The sequence below is a fragment of the Anser brachyrhynchus genome, assembly GCF_964034855.1.
Source record: "Anser brachyrhynchus genome assembly, chromosome: 2".
Classification (NCBI taxonomy): Eukaryota; Metazoa; Chordata; class Aves; order Anseriformes; family Anatidae; genus Anser; species Anser brachyrhynchus.
The window spans coordinates 39,564,789-39,587,426 of record NC_137695.1 but is presented as its reverse complement, the minus strand read 5'-3'; the positions used below and the strand labels follow the sequence as shown (position 1 = coordinate 39,587,426).

Sequence of the window (22,638 nt, the reverse complement as noted above, 5' to 3'; positions counted from 1 at the left end):
TTGTTTGAGTGTATATATTTATAATGGAAGAACTAATGGGAAAAAAAAGAGACCAAAATAAAGTAGGGTTTTGTACATATATAATTTAAAACTATTCTGTACCAATACAATATATTAATTTTACAAATGTAAAATTCATCAGCTGTTAAAGCATTTGCAAAACCACATATCCTACTGTAACTTTATTGCACAGTATCTATGAAAATATTAATTCTTAAATTAGAAAACGTTTCAATATAGAAGAGACAATCTGATTGAAAGACAATAAGAAAATCTACTCTGAAAATAACAAAATTTCACAGGATACCAAGCTTAACAGGTGCATCTGTAGGCCCAATCTACAAAAAAAGGATCATAGCATCTGGTACTGGCTATTAAAAAAAAAAATCTCACTGTACCTTAGTTATAGATCCAAATGTAGGTCAGACTAATCTCATGTGAAACACTGTTGCAATTCTAGTGTTAACATTTTTGAATACCTTATATACCACATTTACTACTTCCAGGTAGTTTCCGACATCTACTAGCTGTATTGATTTATGACTTAACATTGCACAGGCCTTTTGCAGGAATAAATTCCTTGATGCAGCATAGATGTTTTGTTTTTCAGCCTTATAACTATTGAGTTTTACCAGTGTATCATCTGTAAATATAAAACACCAAGAATGAGAATTAAATTTGTTTTTCACAAAAACAGTCATAGGTTATAGTTACAAACTCTAATTAGAAAACGTCAAGTGACAACTTTTTGGCCTATACTGATGATCCTCATTAGGAAGTTAGGTGTACCTCTTAAAATGTAGTGTAAGCAGCAAAATATATATATTATATATATATATATAACGTGCCCAATTTGAAGATATGCTAACATGAATTGTAAAATGTTAATATGCTCCTGGGTCTAAATAATCACAGTTAATAAGTATTTACAATAAAGCTTGGTAGAAAATCCAGTTTACCACAGAAGCAAGTATATAGGATAGAAGCTGTCATACATTGACTTTTGTGTACAATAGTCTTGTCTCTGTTGAATAACCTAAAGAATTTATCAGTGAAGAGTAGTAAATGGAGTGGATCATGAAGTGCATCATATCTAAATCTTCTTAAACCAATTAAAATTAAATCTAGTATAATTAAATTGGAGTCTCTGAAGTTATTTTGTGTACTTATGTCCTGCATAAGCCAAGTCATTATGACATCATGTATCTAGCCAGATATTTTTATTTTTTTTTTAAATAGTGGTTATGAGATTACAATTTGCAGGTTATATATTTATCAAAAAAAGAAAAAAAAGAAATAGAAAAACTTGCATCTATCAAAGGTTCTTTTTTCAGAACTGGCTGCTTTTATCTCACAGCTTCTCAACCAGCTGAGTATTTTATTTTAAAAAATAATATATTATAAAAAGACTCTATAATGAAAAGAGTGTTTCAGATGTTCCCTCCCCCTCCCCCCACTGTTGTTCTTTCTGACTGTTTTCTTTTTTACTGGAAAAAAAAAATAATAAAACTTTTCAAATAGGTACTGCATTAGGTAAGCTATAACATTCATTGCCCTGGAATTTTCTTCATATTCCCAAACATGTGCAATTTCCCATACTTTAAGGATTTTTCTGAGGCTGTGGCTGGTAAACATATGAACATATGATAATGGGCACACAAAAAATTTTCAAAAATTAAATATATTAAAAAGCATTTTAATAAAATAATTTTTGTAACTTCAGTATAATACATGTTTGCAAAACTGAAAGGGTTTTTAAAAGTGCTAATTATTAAACAGAAGTTTTTTGAAACATTATAGTCCCAAAACTGATATATAATGGTTTCCTCTGCCCATGATGTAGGCACACTGATTAGCTGTAAAAAAAAAAAAAAAAAAAAAAGACAGTGTCACTTGTCAATTAATCCGGCTTCTTTAATTTTTGTATAGAAGAATTTCTCCAGTATATTGGCACATTTGTAGTATTCGCTCTCAGGGGGGTTGTACTCTCTGCAATTTGTAAAGACTCGCTGCAAGTCTGCCATGAATAATTTCTTAGACACGTAGTACCTATTCTTGAGTCGCTCACTCATTGTTTTGAGATCTGTACAGGAAAAAAATAGATTAACAATGTTTGATTCAAATATTCTTGTATGCAATATCCCTTTATATTGATTTGTCACTTGACATAAAATGGCAAAGCTACGGTTTAGAATTTCTAATTGCTTTAATGGTTTGGTCACTGTTTTAGCTTCAAAAACATCAGTTGAGCCCCTGGAACTAAGTAATGATTTTGTGTAGAGCTTATTTTTCCTTCTTTAAAAGATTAAAGACTCATTCTTTTCTGTTCTCATATTTGTCTTGAGTTTCCTGTGGGTATCAGGTGTCCCTAACTCTCCTCTAACTGCTTTGTGAGGCAAAGCTGTTGTGAACTCTGTTGGAAGAGGCCTGAGGAATATATAAGCAAAGAATTTAGACATCTCAAAACATGTGTTAACTGTTTCTGTGCGAACACAGGAGAGAACAGACATCTGTCTGTACTACAAGCAGTACAGAAACAGCTGAAACAGAGAATTTCTGCCAACAGATACTGCTAGGGAGCAGAGACTAAAGACTTCTAGTGCAAAGGAATTAAACCTTACAACTTAGTAAAGTTACAAAAGTGATCTATTGAGTTATTATGACGTCCTGATTATTTCCCATGAGGTGTGGTTTTGTTTTTTTTAAAAGGAGATTTCACTTTGATAAAATAGAGAAAACCCTGTCATACTGACAAAAGAGCTTGCTGGATGCTCTGCAATACCTCTGACAAAAGAGTTTATTAAAAAGTTTGCTGAATGCTTTCAGATACCTCTTAAAATGATATATAACTTGCCACTTACTAGTGATGCATGTTTTTTTGCAAAAGCAAGGGTTTAATCAGCTGCCATTAAGTCTGAAATGTAGGTGCCTACATCTAAACTGTATGCCCATAGTCTTGAACCAAAAAGGCTGTTCAGCCCACCCTAAAGCAGACATTGCCTGGCTGATCAGTTACGCCACTCTCCTCTACAGTAAAAGTATGGCTCCTCCTCTCAAATACAACTTTCATATTGCAGATGGACAAGGAAAAAAAAAAAACAAACCCCACAGTACTTACTGAAAATAAGCAGCTAAAAGAACACTTAAATACAGTGTGTTGTGTTTTTTTGTTTGTTTGTTTGTTTTCCTATTTGAAATTATGTCTGAGTGATTTTTGTACAATATCTGTATGCTGGCAGTGAGAGCAGAAAGAAAGCAGAAGCTGATCATGAATCAAAATGCAGGTTGTGCTGGGTTCCTTAGCTGGAAAAGAAACAAAGGAAAACTAAACCCAAAGACCTCAACTTAATTCTAAAATGAGAGCTGCTTCCCCCACATCCAATGTAATAAATTTGAGCCAGAATAGGATAGATAGCATTCCTACTTCGAATTTGTCAATCCAGGCAGCAATTTCTTTGTATTTTTTCCAGTGGTTACTGAAAGATACATTCAGATTAAATTGCCATCTAGATCTAGTCTCTGCTCAGGAAAGCAGAGAAAGAAAACTCTGCCAAGGGATGGTAATCAACATTCTTTTTCTTCATTGCTAGAAAATATGTTTGTGTTAGGGATACAGGAAGCCAACTGCTATTTTATGAAGTACATAAATTGGTATATGCAGGGTAGGAGTCTATACAAAGCAACATGAACACTCCTTCACAAAATAGATTGATAGAAGTCTGCAATGAACTTGTGTTTCCTTCTCTAATAACATTAAAAGCAATCAGAAAGATGGAGGTATTTTATAAACAATGCAGGTACACCAGGATTCAGTTTTAAACCTGCTGCAATAACAATCAAAACAAGTATCTGTTTAGAACAGCACTGAATTGTTATAGAAATTACATGACAGACACCAAAAGCAAAGAAAAACACTATCAGCATTTGTGTACTTCCCTTTGCAAGTAAGTAACCTTGCATAAAAAATAGCTGTATGGAAAAAAAAAAAAAAAAAAAGAATACAGACAACTTTGGCGTATCTAAAACACAAAGATAAAAGTTACAAGAAATGATTCATATAATCTGTTGAATAAAATATTCTGCTGAACTTAAATTGAAGCAAGACCTTTGTTAAGGGTTAAATAGAAAACCCTGGTACTTTTGAAAAGGCGTTCTTTATGTGATTTAGAAAGATTTAATCTATTTTTCAAAGCAATTCAAACACTCAGATGTTCCTGAAAGTTTGCCAAGAGACTTTTTAACATACCAGTAGTTAATGCAATCACCAGTTACCCCACATATTCGTACAACTCATAAACCAGCTAACTACCAGAGAGTTTGAGCTGACTACATCATTTAAGAGCTCGCTAGGGACTTTCTAGGGTATACTGAGATTTCACATGTATACACCAAGAATGCTTCACAAAGGTCACAAACTAGTCATAAATTTTCAAATGACAGCATTGTACTCTTGGCACTTCAGTGCTGCAAGCTACCCAGCTGCAAGTAATATATCTTTTAACATAAAACAATCAGACTACAATTTGACTGCTATGTCTCCAGTTATAAAGATTTTTAAACTCTATACTTAAAAAATGTTAATGGAATTACCCATGGGAAACCTTATAACTTCATAATATCCAGGAGCTTCTGTTCTCTTCACAGGTTCCATGAAGGGCCAAGCGCTTTGATGGCTCTTTGGTAAAGAAAAAAGTAAGGTATCTAATATGGAAACTCTATATTAGAAATCATTTTAAAGTCTTTACAGAAGATAAACCAGAACACTCACCTTCACCTGTTGCAGGATAGTTTTTAATGTGCTGTAAAGTTGATCTGGATCCTTGGGCTCTTTACTTGAAAGAAAATATTAATACAAAAAGATTAACTTGAATCCCTCATCTTCATTCCTGTGATATACATCTTAACTAAAAGCAATTCCATAACTCAAGCATTTCATGGGAAAAAAATATATATAAAATAAACAAAACATTTAAGAACACATCCCTGGCAGATTGTATATCTATTTTCCAACAGATGGAAGGAAATTTCAAATGTCTTTGTTTAACAACTTTTCTCAAAAGAATCTCAAGTCCGCTTCACCATTTTTCACTGTTCAGCACTTACCCTCTTTCTTTTCCACTTGGTTTCCAGCCAGTCTCTCCTGTATACCAACAGCATGAGAGATTATATGAGAACTACAGTAGGTCAAAACATTAACTGAGTTATAGCAACTCTAAAAATATAAGCCATTTCAGCATTGACAAAGTAAAATGGGTTTGTTTTCATAAAAGGTACTCCTAATAGAAAACACTACAATCTAGCTTACAGCCCCATTCAGTTTCCTGCATGGCCCTCCCTCCAGACTGCAGAAAAGTTTCTAAAATATTCCTATATGAAACAGCCATTTTTAAAAGTAATTCAACATGTATTTTACCACAACCTCTATAAAGAATAAAGATGGCAAAGTTATTCCATTTGATTCCCTATGGACACAGAATAAACTGCAGAAAAAACACAGCTGAGGAAAAAAAAAAGATACTTAGATGTTCTATTTCTGTTTTTGTCCTGTTCTACGTCCATGTTTAGCACAGAATTCATTCTTGTACAGGAGTGCAGCACATCAGTGGTGACAGAGGGAAATTTCTGACTATATTGTGATACAAATCAAAGAGGGATCTGATGTAAATAAAATTAAACACATGTACATAAAGAATCATCACCCTGGGATGCCTACAGGAGTACTGAAGGCAGCAATTGTGATGAAAATGCAACAACCTTCACAGGTATCAAATTGACAGACTAAAAAACAATTACATATTAATCAAAAAGAAATATGTGACTATATTAGTATTTCTATTTTTAACCTTTCTTGGGTTGTTCTGCTTCTGTTCTACATTAAAAGAGGTTGATACATACTAATTCCAGGAATGCTTTCTATAGGAATCTGTCGTACTCCATCTTTGAAGCAAGAAAGGCCAGGATAAACTTTTCGAATCTGAGCTTGTTTCCTTTCTATGAGCTTTTTAATGATCTGTAAAAAAGCAGCAGAGAAAACACAAAGGAGTTGATTTGTTCAGAAGCAACCCAGAGGATTAAAGCAAAACTGTAATGGAAAACATTCACATCCCGAACTTATGGTCCCTTATAAATCCAAGCTGGTAACAGAGGCAAACTACCTGGCCAAACACCGATTCTGCAGGTGAGGTTAGCAAGTCTCCCAGATGCCTAGGTAGGCACAGATCGGGAAGAAAAGGAGTCATGGCTTGCTGTACTGATCACAAGCTGCAGGTTCCAGCAGATGTAGGGAAGGAAATTTCCTGAAAGCGGTTTGGGGAACTGGCTTTAATTGCAACGGCTGATACTTTTGGACTGCTTCTGTACCTCCTGGTCAGAAGTCTCAAGGCACATATTGAATGCACATATTTCAATAGCATATATGCTCATATTGTGAAGTTTTAGAAATAACTGTTGGTTTCAAAGCCTCTATATAATCGTAGGAGCTGCTTAGATATCAGTCAGAGATACTCTTACTGAAGATTTTATCTTTAGAAAGTCAAAATCGATGTCACTCTTTGTAACCAATATTCTACTTGTAAATGACAGAAAAGGCTTCCCCAGTCCAGAGGTTAACTCTGTTCGGCTCTGCAATCTCATTACCTCAATTTTAAGCAAATTGAGATGGTGCTTTTGATATACACTTAGACATCTACCTAAGTTTTGTGTATCCTGAATATGTCATTTTCAATATGGCTTACTTTAAAACTGAGTAAACAAATGCAAAATTGTCCAGACCACCACAGAGTCTGAGAGAATTCTTTCTTTGGAAATAGTAAAGACGGATGTATTGTTAAGCACCTTTACTCGCATACACATAGTATATTCTCTCAAAGAAGATGAAAAGAAAAAAATCAGACCTTCAATAGAAGTAATAGAAGTAACAAATGTTAAGGGCCTACAGCATACAGCAGCACCATGGCCACATTCTAGCATAACATAAAAATACCTTCAAACTAGTTGTAAAATGCAGCTTAAACTCATCTTGTAATTTAAGAACTCCTGGCTCTTCCTGATTAAAATGCACTATTCAGTCAGTAACATTGATTACTTAAAAGTCAGCAGGTCACAAAGCTTTGTGTAAAGGGATTTTTCATATTTTTCAGAATGAATGTAAATTAGCTACAAATCAGACAGCGCAAACTTACCAATGGCAGCCATAGGCATATACTCTAATTCTTTAAATAAAAGTTTAGAACCCATGAAAAGTTTGATTTTTAAAAGAGACATGACTAATAAAGTCCAATGTCCAGTACTGGCCCATACCACCAACTAAACAAATCAATACATAATCCAGACTGGGAACATTCAAAACTTTATGTATGTCCACAAATCATCTTCATTGCTTTTGATTTGACTAGAAAGGTGAACATGATAAAACTGCAGACTGTGAGGGCTATTTCTAAATTTCCTTGGAACAGAAAGAATAATAAAGCCTAATCTGTGTTTTGAATATCAAACAAGCAATCCTAAAATACAATTCAGAGGATTGTATATTTATTCTCAGAGAAGATACAATAGCAGTCATAGACCACTGTATAATAACAGCTTGCTTTCTGATAATAGTAGACATGGGATGTCCAGAGGATCAAGGCACTTCATCTCCAAGGAGAATGTCTCCAACTGATTGGGACAACATGGAATGCACACCAAATAAGAGAGTGAAGAATGTGTTGTAACTTCAAAACTAACTTCAGTTTTTGGAAGCTACATGTTTCCACTGCCATTAGGTATGTCTCAGACAAGCCACTTTAAAAGACTACTAGTCCACTACGTGCCCACCCCAATAACATCCCATCCCTGAAGGGAAGGTGATAGGTCTGGAAGAAGACTGGGATCTGAAGAGTAACCCAACCAAGCAGAAATGAGAGGTAAAAATCATGATCTGTGCTATATGGACTTTAGTTATTAAAGCCGACCTAATAAGTGAAGTTAAAAAAAAAATGTAAACTAAAATCATAGAATATCCTGAATTGGAAGGGACCTATCAGGATCATCAAGTCCAACTCCTGGCTCAGCACAGGACTACCTTAAAATTAAACCATATTTCTGAGAGCATTGTCCAAACACTTTGTGAACTCTGGCAAGCTCAGTGCCACGATCACTTCCCTAGAAAGCCTGTTCCAATGCCTGACCACCCTCTCAATGAAGGATCTTGTCCTAATATCCAGTGTGAACTTCCGCAGATACAGCTTCATGCCATTCCATTGTGTCCTATCCTTGGTCACCAGAGAGAAGCAAACTAAACGCATAGCCCTCAGATACTTTCTTTCTGCTAGCATGGGCTGAATAGTTCTACTGGACAATGATTGTTATATAAATAAACATTTTCACAGGAAAAAAAAAATGAATTTTAATAACCTTCGAAAGAATAAAGTTAAACTTGTAATTTCAATTTCTTTAAATACCCAAGAAGGCATTTAAACAGGAAGGTATTTAAACACAACTGGAAATGTCATAATTATTTTGCTAGAAAATTGTGTTATTATATGAAAAATTATGATAGAATAAATAAAAGACACCCCACATTAGCTTCAAAGGGACAACCTGGAACTTTTTTTTTGGGGGGGGGAAGGGACTTTCAAGTAAATACAGGACATAGTACAAACACCTTGTTCAAAAGTTACCCTCATGAACATTAGTGTGATTCAGAGGGTGGGGGGGACAGAAAGAAGTCAACAATATCAGAAAACTGCAGAACAAATATAGGTAGTCTCAGAAAAAATCTGTTATCTATAATGAATAAAATTAGCTACTAAATACTACCCAAAATATCATTACTTTTCAACATTTCTTACCCCAAGCCAGTAAGGTAGAACATAATTCTTAAACTGCAAAATTATGGCACTGAGACATGATTAAAAGTATTACTCAAATTTAAAATATGCACTCCAATGTTTAAAGCACTTAAGAGAAGAATAGAGAAAACCTGACACTAGCTACACTGTTTCTAAACAGTATTTCTAAACATCTAAACAAATGATTATGTTCAGTGCTTCATTTCAGCCTTTACCTCCTTTTGCTTTTTAATAATAACAGAAAATTCCGTGTAGGGGATCCTTGGATTTAATTCACATCCCATTAATGTGGCACCTTCATAATCCTTGATGTAGCCAACATATTTTGCTTTTGGTACTTTAATATCTTTGGAGAAACCCTGAAGAAGAAATAAACTTAAGTTATTATTATGCCATCTTCTTTTTAATTTTTTTTAATTAGAAAGCTATGATGATTTAGAACTAAATTCATCATAATGTTAAAATAAAATACAGATAATATAATGGAAAGAGTTACAGATCAAGGCTCACAGTGCTGCAAACACCTTCTTATGGAAGTTACTTTATACAAGAACAGTTAATTGCTTATATATATACATATATATATAGGGAGAAGAGGGAGGTATGGGAGATAAAGAGATGGAGGAAAATATTTTTACTACAGACACATTTCCAAAACTTTGGCATTTTAATATTAAAGTATGCCAGTCCTCTAAGTCATTAAGCAAGAAAAGTCAATGTTGAAGTCAATGAAACCTTTGTCCAAAGATTACAGTAACATCAAAGTGTCAGAAAAAATATATATATATAATTTTCACTTTTGTATTTCAAATGGAAAAAAGTAACACATCCTATTAAAAGTTCCGAAGTTATATTAGAGTCTTCATACAATTCTAAGTTAAATGAATAAGAAAGAGACAAAAGTGTTAATCAAGACACTAAAATACATAGTAAGACTCTCACTTGGGCTACATTTTATTCTTCTGTTGCAGTGATATCTACGAAACCTGGGTTTTAAAAAACAACAGCAACAAATAATAATAATAATAAAAGGAACCCAACCAGGATTTCTGCCTCATCATTTATAATCAGAGGCTTCAGACTTACTCGGAGACTAAGCAACTTCAAATTTGTGAAGGGACATTTCAGAGGTGAAAAGGAGTCTGTCTGCACAGGTATGATAATAGAATCACAAACCCATCCTTTAATTCATGTTGTATGTGTAAAGAATGAATTGTACCAGTTCTGTGAACAGAATCATAGAATGGCTCAGACTGGAAGGGACTTGTGGAGGTCATCTAGCCCCACTCCTGATCAGAGCAGGTCTCATCAGATCTGCGTGCTCAGGTCTGTGTTCAGTTTTGAAGACTTTCCAAGAATGGAAGTTCCACAATCTCTCTAGGCAGCATTTTCCATTTCACCGTCCTTATGGTATAAAAGGTAAGGATAAAAATCCTTATTTGCAATTTCCCACGTTCTATCTTGTGTCTGTTGCCCCTAGTCCTATTGCTGTAAGATTTTCTCTCTGAGAAAAATCTTACTCCAACTTTGCTTTATCCTCTGACTAGATAGTTGATGCTTGTTTTATCTATCGAACCTATTTGACAGATTAGACATCACAAGCTTTCTTGCACTTGAACATCATGCTTCATACCAGCAGGAGCAGCTATGAGCATGAGTTCAGGTAAATTCTAGTTTGTTGCGGGTATGTATGGTCCTTCTTTATACTTCTAGAATCAGTGAAGAAAGTGAATGAAGTCCAGAAGCAGCTAACCTATATCTGACTTTTTAAGACTTGACATATGATAGGCTACATCATGTAGTGATACAATACTCTTATATTCAGATGATTCCTTCAAAATAAAGTGCATTATATGCCAATATCATTACAGAAAATAAACACAAAGTACATTTTATAGATTTAAAATATACACTTAAAATCACACTACGCATTTTTAATCAACTAGTTTACTGTATCTATTTGTTCGGTTCAGTCACTGCTAGATGCTGACTTCTTGTGCCAAGTAATTTCTTAGATTGACTTACTTGTTTTTTGAAGTAGCCAATAGCATATTCATCTGCGTATGTGAGGAAGTTGAGGATGTTATGTTTGATGTGGTACTCCTTCAGATGGTTCATTAGGTGAGTTCCATAACCCTGTGTGAAACATAGGAGCAAAAATCCATCATGAAGCCTTTGAAGACTGCACATATTAGAAACTGTGGACTAAGAGTTATTACAGACTGGTTTTCAAAATGCAGCATTTCCTCTAGATCCTGTTTTAAAGATTTTGTCATAAGTAACTTGGTAAGCTATACTCAGGATCAAACTGTTTTCAGCCTTGTAAAGGTATCTTTGTGACCCAACAAGGAACAAAATATCACAGCTTCTACTGCCTGATTCGCTTTTAATATAAGAGAGACCAAAACCTAGACTCTCTAGGGGTAAAGTGTGCATCTAAAGGGATGCATTGCCCTGGGAGGTGCAACTCAAGGTGCATAATTTTTTTCTTAAGTTATTTATCATCTACTAACAGACATATTTCACCAATAACAGGACTGTGTATGTTGTAATAACAAAGCATCCTTTCTTTGCCACGTCACTTCAAATTTGCAAAGCAGTGGGACTGTCAGAATGACTCCTTCTAGGGGAACCCACTCTGACATGAGGCCTCTATTTTTCTGAGTTATGTGCACCTGCAGAAAAAGCTTCTGCCTCAAAGATTTCATCATCTGAATGGATCATAGGGTATAAAATGAAATTTTGAAACAGTTATTACCATAATAAGCAGCAGAAAATTATTGAGTTCCCAATCAAATAAATAGCTATACCTTTTGACTGTACACAAGAATAATTTCCATTTTCATTCAACGCAAAGTAAACAAAAGGTTCCTTTTATTCACAGTTCCAAGTAAGCTATAGTGTTGCCCTTCTGCTGTGTGTTAAGAAATGTGAAACAGACAGGAAAACACATAATAATGTGTTGTTCCTGCACATATTCAAATTTTAACATCATGGAGAATGACTGGATATTTATACAAATATACATGGAATGTTTTGTATGAAATTTTTACTTCTATATGTAAAACAGAAAAATAAATTAGAAAATACATGCTTCCAATTAACAATTTAATAGCCTCAAACATGGAAACAGCCAGATAAAAGCAAGTTAGGTAAGTGCTGAAGCTCAGCACAAAAATTTCATAATGACATATTTTTGAAAAGCCTGCCTCTCTAGGTACAAAATTAGTGTGTTAATCCAGGTAGTGTCTGGAACGTCTGGTGTTCAGACCTCATATTCAAAATGAAGCCTCGTGTGTGTAAAAATAAGTTCTTCTGAATTTGAGGAAGTTTTTACAGTCATATGCTCATTTGTTAAAGTGGCAGAAGTTATGCATCAAATACAAAGAAGTGTTTTGATGACTGACGACATGTTAAATGGCACAGCATTTCTTAGAACTCAGAAGTGCTCAAGACAATGAACAGGCTTTCTAACTGCAAATTTGAGAACTCAAAGAGGACAGTCTGAATGAAAAATTTTAATGAAAAATGTTTTCCTTAAATGCAAGTACCTGAACCATCCAAGCATTTCACTTCCCTTCTCATCAACAGGATGAAAGGAACAGCGTATGAGACTGACCTTTTATTTACACCTGAACCATTGCAATTTATTTCAGTAATTCTAAGACAGCTAAGCTCTAACAGCAAATGTCATCTTTTTACCTCTAAGAAATTCCAGCAATTACAATGACAATTAACTCAAATATTTTCAGTTGATCTATTATTTCCACAACCTTCACGGGATTTATTCATTCTCACAAATGCTTGCCAAAATCTAACAATTTTAAAGGGAAACTAAGTTAGGCATGGTAAAATTTAAAACAATTTTATAACATGATACCAGACTTTCTCAAAAACAATTTGACTTTTAAAGATCACATATAAAGCAAAACTTGATCCATATTTCTTGCTCCAGACTCAAAATAAATTAAAATATGAGTTTATTTTTCCCAAGAGTTTGCAGTGACGCCCATGGGTGAACATGGTTGTTTGTTTTGTTCTTTTCAGTTTTCTGCTGTTGGGGGTCATCTTGCTCAGAAAGGAATGTGGGAAGGCCAATTTTCAGAAGTAATCAACTGAACTTCACAAACCATGAGGCACCCAAAAGGTAACAGAAGAAATTGTGAATTATGTGTGCATCTGCAACCTAGCCAGGCACTCTGAGGAATCAGATTTTTTCTTTCATTATATTCTGAAATGTTAGCCCTTGAGAATCAAAACACAGCTTTGGCATCTTAACTTGTGTAGCGTGTTTCGTTGTTTTAATTTAATGAAAACACCTTTTACGATTTATTTAAGCATTGAACAGACATACCTAAAGCAAGATCTGTTATTGCTCATATTTGCTAAAACACTTCAAATATTTTTATGACAGGTGATTGCTATGTACGTGGGAATGTTCCTCTCTAACACTAGAATTGTATAAAATTAAATATAACCCAAGAACTAAAAGTTGTCAGGCTTGCACACAGTTTCCACCTGTTCAAGTGCTACAAACTCTAAATTAATCCACATCTCAGCTGTAACGGTTTCAACTGAAAAACATGTAGCTACAGCACCATCTAAAGGCAAAATCCTCAATGAGATACTTACAGTAGATCTATCTGTAGCCCTAGGGAAAGGGAGTTTAATCTCCTATATATTTATAGTGCTCTACATTCTTTCAACGTAACAGCTAATGCTCAGCTCTGAGAATATTTTGTGAAATTGACTCAAAAAAGAGCCTACAGAATAGCGTGGTTTTATTTTGAGGTGCATAACTATACCTAATTTCTTTGATATATCACATTTTCATTGAAGTTGTGTAACCCAATAAAGTGATTGAACATAAATTACAATCACATACAAACCGTACTTATTTCAGCCAACCATGAGGTGTTACTCTACACTGAGAGACAATTGCTGAAGACAAAGGAGTGAATAGTCCAAGAACAGGAGAAAAACTAACACTATTTCTGTTTTGAGGAAGATTTTATTTGTGTTTTTTCTTAGCAAATAATCCTACTATTATTGTAATGATTCTAAATCTGTACATATGTTTAGGTTTTCCATAGTATATTCAAAATCACTGTATCTTTCAAATCCTATTTCTGTTTGGTAGCTCAGTATATCCAATGTGACTAGCAAAATTAGGAGAATATGCAGTGGTGAATGGAACTCAAATGTATTTAATAAATTGTAGTGGAGGGTTATTATTACCTTAACTTGTTCATTGGAAGTCACAGCACAGAAAACAATCTCTGTAAATCCTTGGGAGGGGAACATTCGGAAGCAGATACCACCAATAACACGACCATCTTTTATTAATGCAAGGGTCTTGTGTTTCCTGAGGAGACAAAAATAACAGTCTCTTTAATTCATGTACATAGTACATCATGTGCCATTACCCTCCTTTTTTTCAGAAGCTTGATTCACTTCTTTCCATGATGATACTGTAATTGTATACGTTACCTTTACATTAGCTGTTTGTATCTAAAAAAGAGTTTCTAATTTAATATCATGCTTTGAGTTTACCATAAAATTCATCATTCGTGTAGCAAGGTCCCCTAGCCTTGCCAAGTACTCCTAGGTACTAGGATAATGCCAATAAATATGAGTTGCATTGCTTTCATTGACTCTATTCCTGACAGTTGTGCCACTGAGCTGTTCTCAGGATGATTTTTAGCCTGACTAAATTAGAAATTAATGGAGTAACAGGACAGTAAGTCCTTTCTAAGGGATTCTTGTTTCCTTGCATGAAGTCTGTATAGCAAAGTTATCAGTTTCTAACACAGCTAATCAAGCAAGAAATTATATTTCATATTTCTAATCACCCATTCCTAGTGGAATCGAGACCAGAATAAATATCCATTTCTGTTGCACTTACACTTACTGCCAGAAAAGATACAAGGTGCAATTTGAACTCTTATGTCAAGGGTCAAGAATTTTAGTGTCATCTTCAAGGTCTGGAAAGATTTACATGGCACCTGTTCTCCAGCTTATTCAAGACACAATACACAGTATCATATAAATTATATAATCAATACAGCAAATTTAGGGAAGGCATCTTGGGGGGGAGAGGGGTGTTGGCACTAAAAAACAGTAGTCTGAAAAGTAGTTATATTTTCAACAGTATGCCACTGTTGAAGTAGATTTTATACACTGTATACATTCTTCTTGTACTTATTTAGTGCTTTTTATTTGTGGAATGAAAGCAGCAATACAGTAGCTTGTGCTTTTAATTTTGTTTCTTCCTGTTTGAATTTTTAAGCAGCAAGATTCAGTAAGGATGGCCACTTTGGAAATAAGAGCAAAGGCAATAGTAAGTACACTAACAACTGATAATAAATACGTAATTATTATAATATGATAGTATGTAGTAAAATATATAATAAGTAATAAATAACAAGATATAATAAATATAGTAATTAAGTAATTAATAAATAATAGGTAATAAATAATAAGTACATTAATGTGGGAAGAGAACTGTTGGACTCCAGTACCCCGTACCTGATGCAGGTTTGTGTGTACCCACTACTTAGTGTAGGTCTCCAGCATGTGTCCCTAAACATCTTGGCAGCTAATGGGTTTCTAAGGTGTCCAGGCTATGTGCTTTGCTTCCTTTGGGTCAACTGTTTACCAAAGGCACATAGGACATTTTCTTGCTGTAGCAATATCCATAACTCTTTCTCAAGCACAGACTGCTCTCCAGACTTATCTGTACTGAAGAGCACTTTAATTGCCAGCAGTTCCCCTCAGCCTAGGAGAAGAGTCTTTCCCAATAAAGGAGGAGCTAGAGAAATATGGGAGAAGGTCATGGCTAAACACCATTACTTCACAATTTGTCTTGACGTTTAGTTATTGGGAAACCTGTATTCTTCAACCAGTAGCCTCTGCTTGAGATCACAGTGCTAATAAGATTCCTGAACTAAGATCCCAGTGCTGTCTCTGCCTCACAGCTGAGCAACACTTACCCCAACATATGAGAGGGGAAAAGAATCTGGACTGGTGCTGGCCCTCACAAGGACAGTGCTGTTCCTATCTGAGGAGCCCAGGAGAAGGCCCCAGGATTGGCCTCCTGTGCTTGGTGACTGAAGTCCTGGCCAACAGTCCACAGCACTGGGCTGCCTAGGCTTCAGGGACTGCATGGAGCCTGCAGCAGCAGTTTGTTGGCACTGAGAGAGTAACGCAGAGGGAAATGCTATCAAGCCTAAAAGTAGAGGAAATGGTTCCAGAAATGTTTTCATAACTGCTGCAGCTACAATATTGGGCATAGAGACAGCAGCTGATATCACTGGTGGTGGAGGCAGGCTCTACCAACAACCAGGCTGGGCAGCTGGCTGAGATCGGCTCAGGCAGAGCTCCTCCTGAGGTGCCTGCCGACATACAACGATGAGCCTACAGGCATGCTCCACTGCAAAGTGCTGCAGTCAGCACAGCGGGCCCCTTGGCTATTGTTGGACATGGATCACTCACACTCAGAAATTCTGGGAAAACAAACTGACTGGGAGTAAATAGGCATAGGCTCTGCAAGAAACACAATAGTGAAAAAGTGGACACTTGTGAAGAGAAGGTGAAGTAAATGGCAGGGCAAGAAAGATCCTCAGTGTGTTGAGCAAAAAGAAGAAGATTGATACCTGACAGTCTTGAGACTGCAAAGGGTTAAAATCAATAGCAAAAGAATGTTGTAAACAGGAAAAAAAAAAAAGAAAAAAAACCACATAAGGCAAAAACTAAATGGAATATAAAAATCAGAAGGGGCAGAGCTTAAATAGCCATGAACATGGAAAAGATCCTCCCTTTCCTCCTTGAGCACAATTCATCAGAACGCTAGGGTGGGTGAAGGACCCATGCAACCTGTGGATGCTGCTACAGCCAATGCATCTCTTTTCAAGTGCCTGTGGTGTAGAGCTGTACCCAAAGCAAGATGGGAAACTCGCACTAATAAAGAGAAAAGCAAAGCACTCTTGTGAGAAGTGATTCTAATCTTTCTCCCATGTTGACATAAATGCTGTTCTTCATAAATCCCTTATGTTCTTCTTGTTCTTCTTCTATGAAAAGCCTTCAATCTCTCTGCCATTTGGTTCACAATCTCCAAAGACAGAGGATGAAGCAGTCTGCAAATTAGTATGGACCCAGAAACCACTAATGAACACCACAACTATTTTCTGACTTTCAGTTCTAACGTTCATAAGTACAACATATGTAGGAGTCCACTTACCACAACGACACACCACTTGTCATTAATACAGCCACCAAAATGGTATTTAGTGACCAGCTAGACTAGCCAGGACTTACTGTGGCTTGAAGAGGTGGGAAAAGTGTAATAGGGGAAAAGGTCCCCTCCACATCACCTGAACTGGCCTATTCCTACACTGCTGCCTTCAACAAGCACCGTGCTCTCTCCATCTCACCCTCAAAACTCCTCTCCAGTGGTACTCACGGATCAAAGACCAAGCGTGTGATGTACTCCTTCGGCATTCGAGGCAGCTGATGAGAAAATACATTCTGCAAACCAACCAGCCACATCATGATCTTCTTGTTTGGCTTCTGGTTCAGGGAGTTCCCAACCACGTGGAACTCAATCACTCCCCTGCGCTCCTCCAGCCTCGCTGCCTCATCCCGAGCCGAATGTGCTGAGAGGAAGTTGGTCTATATGACATAAAAGAGGAACACAATCACATTTTGTAGATTTCACATCCTCTCATGAAAAAGCCTTAAGGAACAAACAAAACCCCTCTTTTCTCAAGCCGTCTTTTTACAAAAATAGAGCTACCAGCAATTACTTTTTTTTTTTAGCAGCAGAAGTGACATCACCAAATAAGCGTGATATAAAGTCTTCACTATAGTATACAAAAGCTTATTTAAGCTTCTTTTCATGATTATTTAGCAAAAGTGATGGTTATATCTCAACAAGTTCCAAAACTTGATGGGGGAGAGAACTCATCCAGTTGAAGCCTATGCTACTACGTCTTCACATTTTCTTTAGCCTAGCTAGCTTGGACAGAAGTAGTAATGGACTTGCCTACACATATTGCAAATCACAGATTTTAACAGCAGTGCAGGCATAGTATTTCCTTTTCCTTTCAGCAGAGCTTTCCACTACCTACACCACTGTCATAAGAACAACAACAACAAAAAGGAACATTTTAATTCCTACTGATCTTGTTGTTACATATCTGGCAACTGCATATGTATATTTGCATGGAGATTAAATTCATACAGACAACTTATTTAACTTTTTTTCAAGATCATTTTAGAATGCCAAAACATCTCCGCATGCACATACTGTTTACTTTTTAGAGCAAAGTTTGGCTGCTGGGTTTCTAGTCACTGCCAGTCTCAACATCCAGACTGGCATAGCACTTGTAAATATGCAGAGCCATAAGTCACGTTATATAGTTTGAGCAAGAAATGTAGGTGGATCCAAATCTTCATCACACTCTAGCTAAACCTTGGCAAACAAGAGCTGCTGGCAAAACAGTCTGGCAAAGGGAACAGAAGGAGGAAAAGCCAGCCAAAAAAAAAAAAAAAAAGTAAGCAATTCTGTACATGGCACAATTCTGCAATTCTGTTTTTCTCTTCCAGCAGAAGAAAAAAAAGAGCAACTGTGGAAGAAAGAGCAAATAACTGTTTAGCTTGGCTCTCCCGCACTAGACAGAAGATTTAAATTTGTGTCTTTCATTCTTCTGCAAGATTTGAACCTAACTTACCTTGTCTAATGAGCTACATCTATGATTAACAACAAAAAGCATACTCTAGAATTGTCCTGCAACAAAAGTACCTTACAGAATAAACTGGGATCAGCTTCCTCAGTATCACTAGTTTCCAAGTCTCTTTAAAAACAGTAACAAAGCATTAAAAAAATGTAGAATTATTCTTCATGTTAATGATACATTTCATCAATACTTCTTGCTTACCTAAACATATCCTCTCAAAGTCTGTATTTCTCTTACTGACAGCATGGTAAGTTTTGTGGACTTTTAGCTTTTCATATTTTATTCACATGGAACATTTATTTTAAATAGACCATTTACAGACAGACCAGATCTCTGCATTCCTCACCTCTGGCCCAAGCATTGCTGCTGGATCTGTAATTGTTGACATGACTTCGTTGATTAACTCAATAGGAATATCTCCTACAATTCTTGGTCTTTTTGAATCCTCCAGAGAATAAGGTTCATTATTTTTTCTTTTTTCCCCTATAAAACAAAACCAGGACAAATTAGAAATGACCAAACTGTCACAGACAGCTTAATCATTGTATTTGTGAAACCAGCAATGAGGAAGCAGACCACAACTGTGGACCAGTTTAGATGTTCTCAGATATAAGCAGAAGGTTAATTGCTTTCCTAATTAATTGTTTTCTGATAAGGAGCTAGGATTTACAGTTCTTTTTTATGGGCAGGAGAGAAATTTGCATCTTAAATACTAATATGCCAGGAAGTCTGCTAGTACATATCCACAGAACACCTGAACAGCATCAGCTGTTCAAAGTCTTAAACAAATCAAGCATCATGGGTGAAGAAGTACTGAGCTAAGCAATACGTAAGTTATTTCAGACTCCATTTCTTTGTTATGATGAATGCTGGGGCAAGATCAATGTTACTGCTGCACACACAATACAGAAAACCTTTGCCTTTCCATCAAACTGCCCTATATTAATAAAGTGTCATCCTTCTACTGTTACCTTGAGCGGTTATAATATATAACTAGCTACTGATAACACTTTGAACTCAACACATGCATAACATGTATAGTCTATCAGGCAAAATTACCACTGGAGGATCAGGGATCAATACATATTACAGCACGTACTTTCAGATAATATGAAATCTCATTTTTTGATTCACTGGAATTAAGTATCCATTATAGGGTTTTTTTCATCGTTTTTGTATACCAAGCAGCATATACAGTCTGACGTCATACATGTTTGACTCAGAAAATCCATATGAAGTTTCCAAATCAAAATATACCATGTTAATTATTAACTGCACTACGAACTGCAAACCAACATGTAATATAGCAAAAGCAACTAACTAAACAAATTTGTGAAAAAACATCCACCAAGGACTAATAGATACGATAATACTGAAAAAGCCATCTGCTAGCTCAAGATTTATCGAAGCAGCAGACCATCAAATATTAGGAAAGCATACAAACAGGAGTATCACTCTATGGTTACCTTTTTCCTCAATCTTTTCCCCTAAAGATCTGCTACTGGTCCTTGTCAGAGCCAGAACATCTAATTTTGACTTTGTGAACAGCACTTAGTGAGCTATTTTGTTTTCTCCTTAGCAAAATCCAAAATAATGTTGAGATCTCCTTTCTGAAACAGCCAGATAATTTAGGGCCCAGTATTTTTCAGATATTGTACAGACTGTTTTGCAACAGATACAGTACTTTAAGTATATGAGGATCAAGTTTTTCACTCCCTTTTTCACTTTCAAGCAGCATTTTCTTAGGGATATAATTTTATTGTTAACCTCCTTTCATTGTGGAAACTTTAATTCCTATTATTTCCTATTTTTTAAACAATTATTCATGTGAATGAACTTTTCTTAATTATCCTAACAGATTAAATTATTGTCGCAAGTCAGATTATCAGATTTATTTATTTATTTAAGTAATTTATCAAAAGCTTTCTGGAAATCCAGGTACACAAGGTCATTCAAAACACTTTCCAAATGCTCACCAATTCCTTCATAGATATATACAATTTGTGAGTTCTACAAAATGCATACCAAATTTCCACATCATCTTACTCACATACTATCATCTCTTCTAACTGTTTGAAATAGCAGTTTTACAATGTACAGTTTCCTGAATTCTCTTGGAAGGCCTTTAAAAAAACAATTTTGCATCTGTGGTGTTTCAGCTCTGTAGTGTTGAGGGCAAATCAAATGACAGCTCAGCTGCACAATTTAATTAGTTTGCTTGCATATTTCGTTTCACAAAATGAAAATAATATATATATAAATATATTATTCTTTTTGTGGCGACTACTTACTACTTATTTTACTGATCTGTAATAGAAAAATCTTCTCATTCCCACTTTTATGGCCATTTCCCAACTCGTCCTTCAGAAAGGAAGCTGCAGTTCAGGAGCCTCTTTAAGTTCCTCTGTAGCAAACACTGAGGCTAACGATTCATTTAGCTTCTTCAGCTTCCTTAAGGACTTACTTTACATGAGCTAGCGATCATCCCTCTGACCTACAAACTCTTGACAGGCTCATTAATCCTGAGGTGTTTGAAAAAGGAGAATTTATGCATTCATCATCTTTTTTTTTTTTTTCCCCAGAAAACTTTTTAAATCTAACCTCATTCAGTTCTTATGTTTAACCTCGTGTGTGTGTTCTTTACTTTATCACTCAGTTGCAATTTCAGTACTTTGAAAGATTAAAAATAAATAAATAAATAAATAAATAAGAAGCAATGGCCCCTTCTACTCTGCCTTTTCTGTAAAAATAAAACCTTTATGGGTTGTAATACATGTACTCCAAGTAAAGTCAAGTATTTTCAACAACCTTTGTCACCTATAGAACTCTTCCCATTTTAAATAGAATTTAAACAGATTGTTGTTGTTGTTGTTTTTCCAAATACAGTTGCCATTTCTGCTAGTTAAACATTACCATAGTGGAGAAAAACTTTGTGTGTCTGCATGTATGTGTCTTTTAGCAAGAACACCTCAAGGTCACTATTGCAGGGTGAAGGCAATGGTCATCATATACTACAACTACTGATAACATCAACGAAATAAAAAAAGCGAGTCTTCCTCTTCATTACCTAGGTTTGGGTCAAGGACAGAAGAAACTTTGCAAGCAGGACTCATGTTTCCACTGTTGGGTTGCTCCAGAGATGAAGGACTTGCACTGTATGAAACAGATCTTGCAACGGGAGGAGGATTAATAACTGCAATGGTATAAAAGACACAAACACACACACAGACAAATAAATAAATAAATAAAATCAGGACATGAAATTCATTATGGTGCTGACCAAATGACTGTCATGATGACAGACCCAGCTTCACAGTGACCCACCTGCCAAATAACACTAACAACACGCAACAGACCAATGACACTGGTGGGCAAGCAGAGGTGTTAGAACTTTACCTCAACATATTTTTCTGAACTTCTTAATGAGGAACTGTATCAATGCTGGATGACAGCATTAGTTTTACTTCATTGCAAATATCAGGCTTTATTATTCCGCAGTGCTGAGCACAAGTTAAGAAAACAAGCTTCCTTCACATACCTGCCAAGGCTGCTGACATTCAGCCTCATGAAAAGGCTTTTTGTAAGGGTCTATTGAAAAGTAAAAACTCATCATTCAACTTCAGCTGTCCACTCTAACAGCATTCAAAGGCTGGTGGGACAAATCAGTGAAGGGAGAACTTGTTGCACCAGTTTAGAGAATGAAACTACTCTTTCAGAAAGCCACAGAATAACCTCTCTCTAAATGAAAAATAAAAAATACCACGGCCAACAACAACAATAAAAAAGCATCCGTGTCAAATCACTCAACGTTCATCTGTGTCAGGATTTTTGGCAGAAAAGCCTACAGGGGAGGGGGAAGGGGGAATGAGGTGCCAGCTCATAATCTGGACACCTGCAGTCTTTCTCTCTGCATGCCTTTATCCTGGTGTCATAACCAGCAACAGCTCTTTTGTGCCATATTCATGCCAAGAATCCAGTGCTTAAGAGGTGCAAATTAAAACGAAGCACTGCAGAAATGTACATGACAGAATGAACTCTGAGAGCAAGACGATTTTAGGTTTGTAATGAAC

The 22,638-nt window shown here is 35.8% G+C and overlaps 1 protein-coding gene across 2 annotated transcripts in view; it reads right to left on the bottom strand.

The window, feature by feature from the left end:
- Positions 1–63: 63 nt before the first annotated feature.
- The window catches only part of KAT2B (lysine acetyltransferase 2B), a 44,291-nt gene continuing 21,716 nt past the window's right edge, over positions 64–22,638 (bottom strand). Inside the window, exons 8-18 of one of the 2 annotated variants that reach the window (XM_080579705.1) lie at positions 21,636–21,761; positions 18,915–19,051; positions 17,293–17,501; positions 14,070–14,196; positions 10,857–10,967; positions 9,047–9,190; positions 5,896–6,010; positions 5,104–5,140; positions 4,769–4,832; positions 4,591–4,675; positions 64–2,083 (exon numbers count right to left, since the gene is read on the bottom strand). In XM_080579705.1, the coding sequence (XP_080435831.1) occupies positions 1,890–2,083; positions 4,591–4,675; positions 4,769–4,832; positions 5,104–5,140; positions 5,896–6,010; positions 9,047–9,190; positions 10,857–10,967; positions 14,070–14,196; positions 17,293–17,501; positions 18,915–19,051; positions 21,636–21,761 (1,349 nt within the window). In that variant the 3' untranslated portion in view covers positions 64–1,889. The remainder of the gene's footprint in view (positions 2,084–4,590; positions 4,676–4,768; positions 4,833–5,103; positions 5,141–5,895; positions 6,011–9,046; positions 9,191–10,856; positions 10,968–14,069; positions 14,197–17,292; positions 17,502–18,914; positions 19,052–21,635; positions 21,762–22,638) is intronic. The other variant, XM_080579706.1, reaches the window with a different exon arrangement.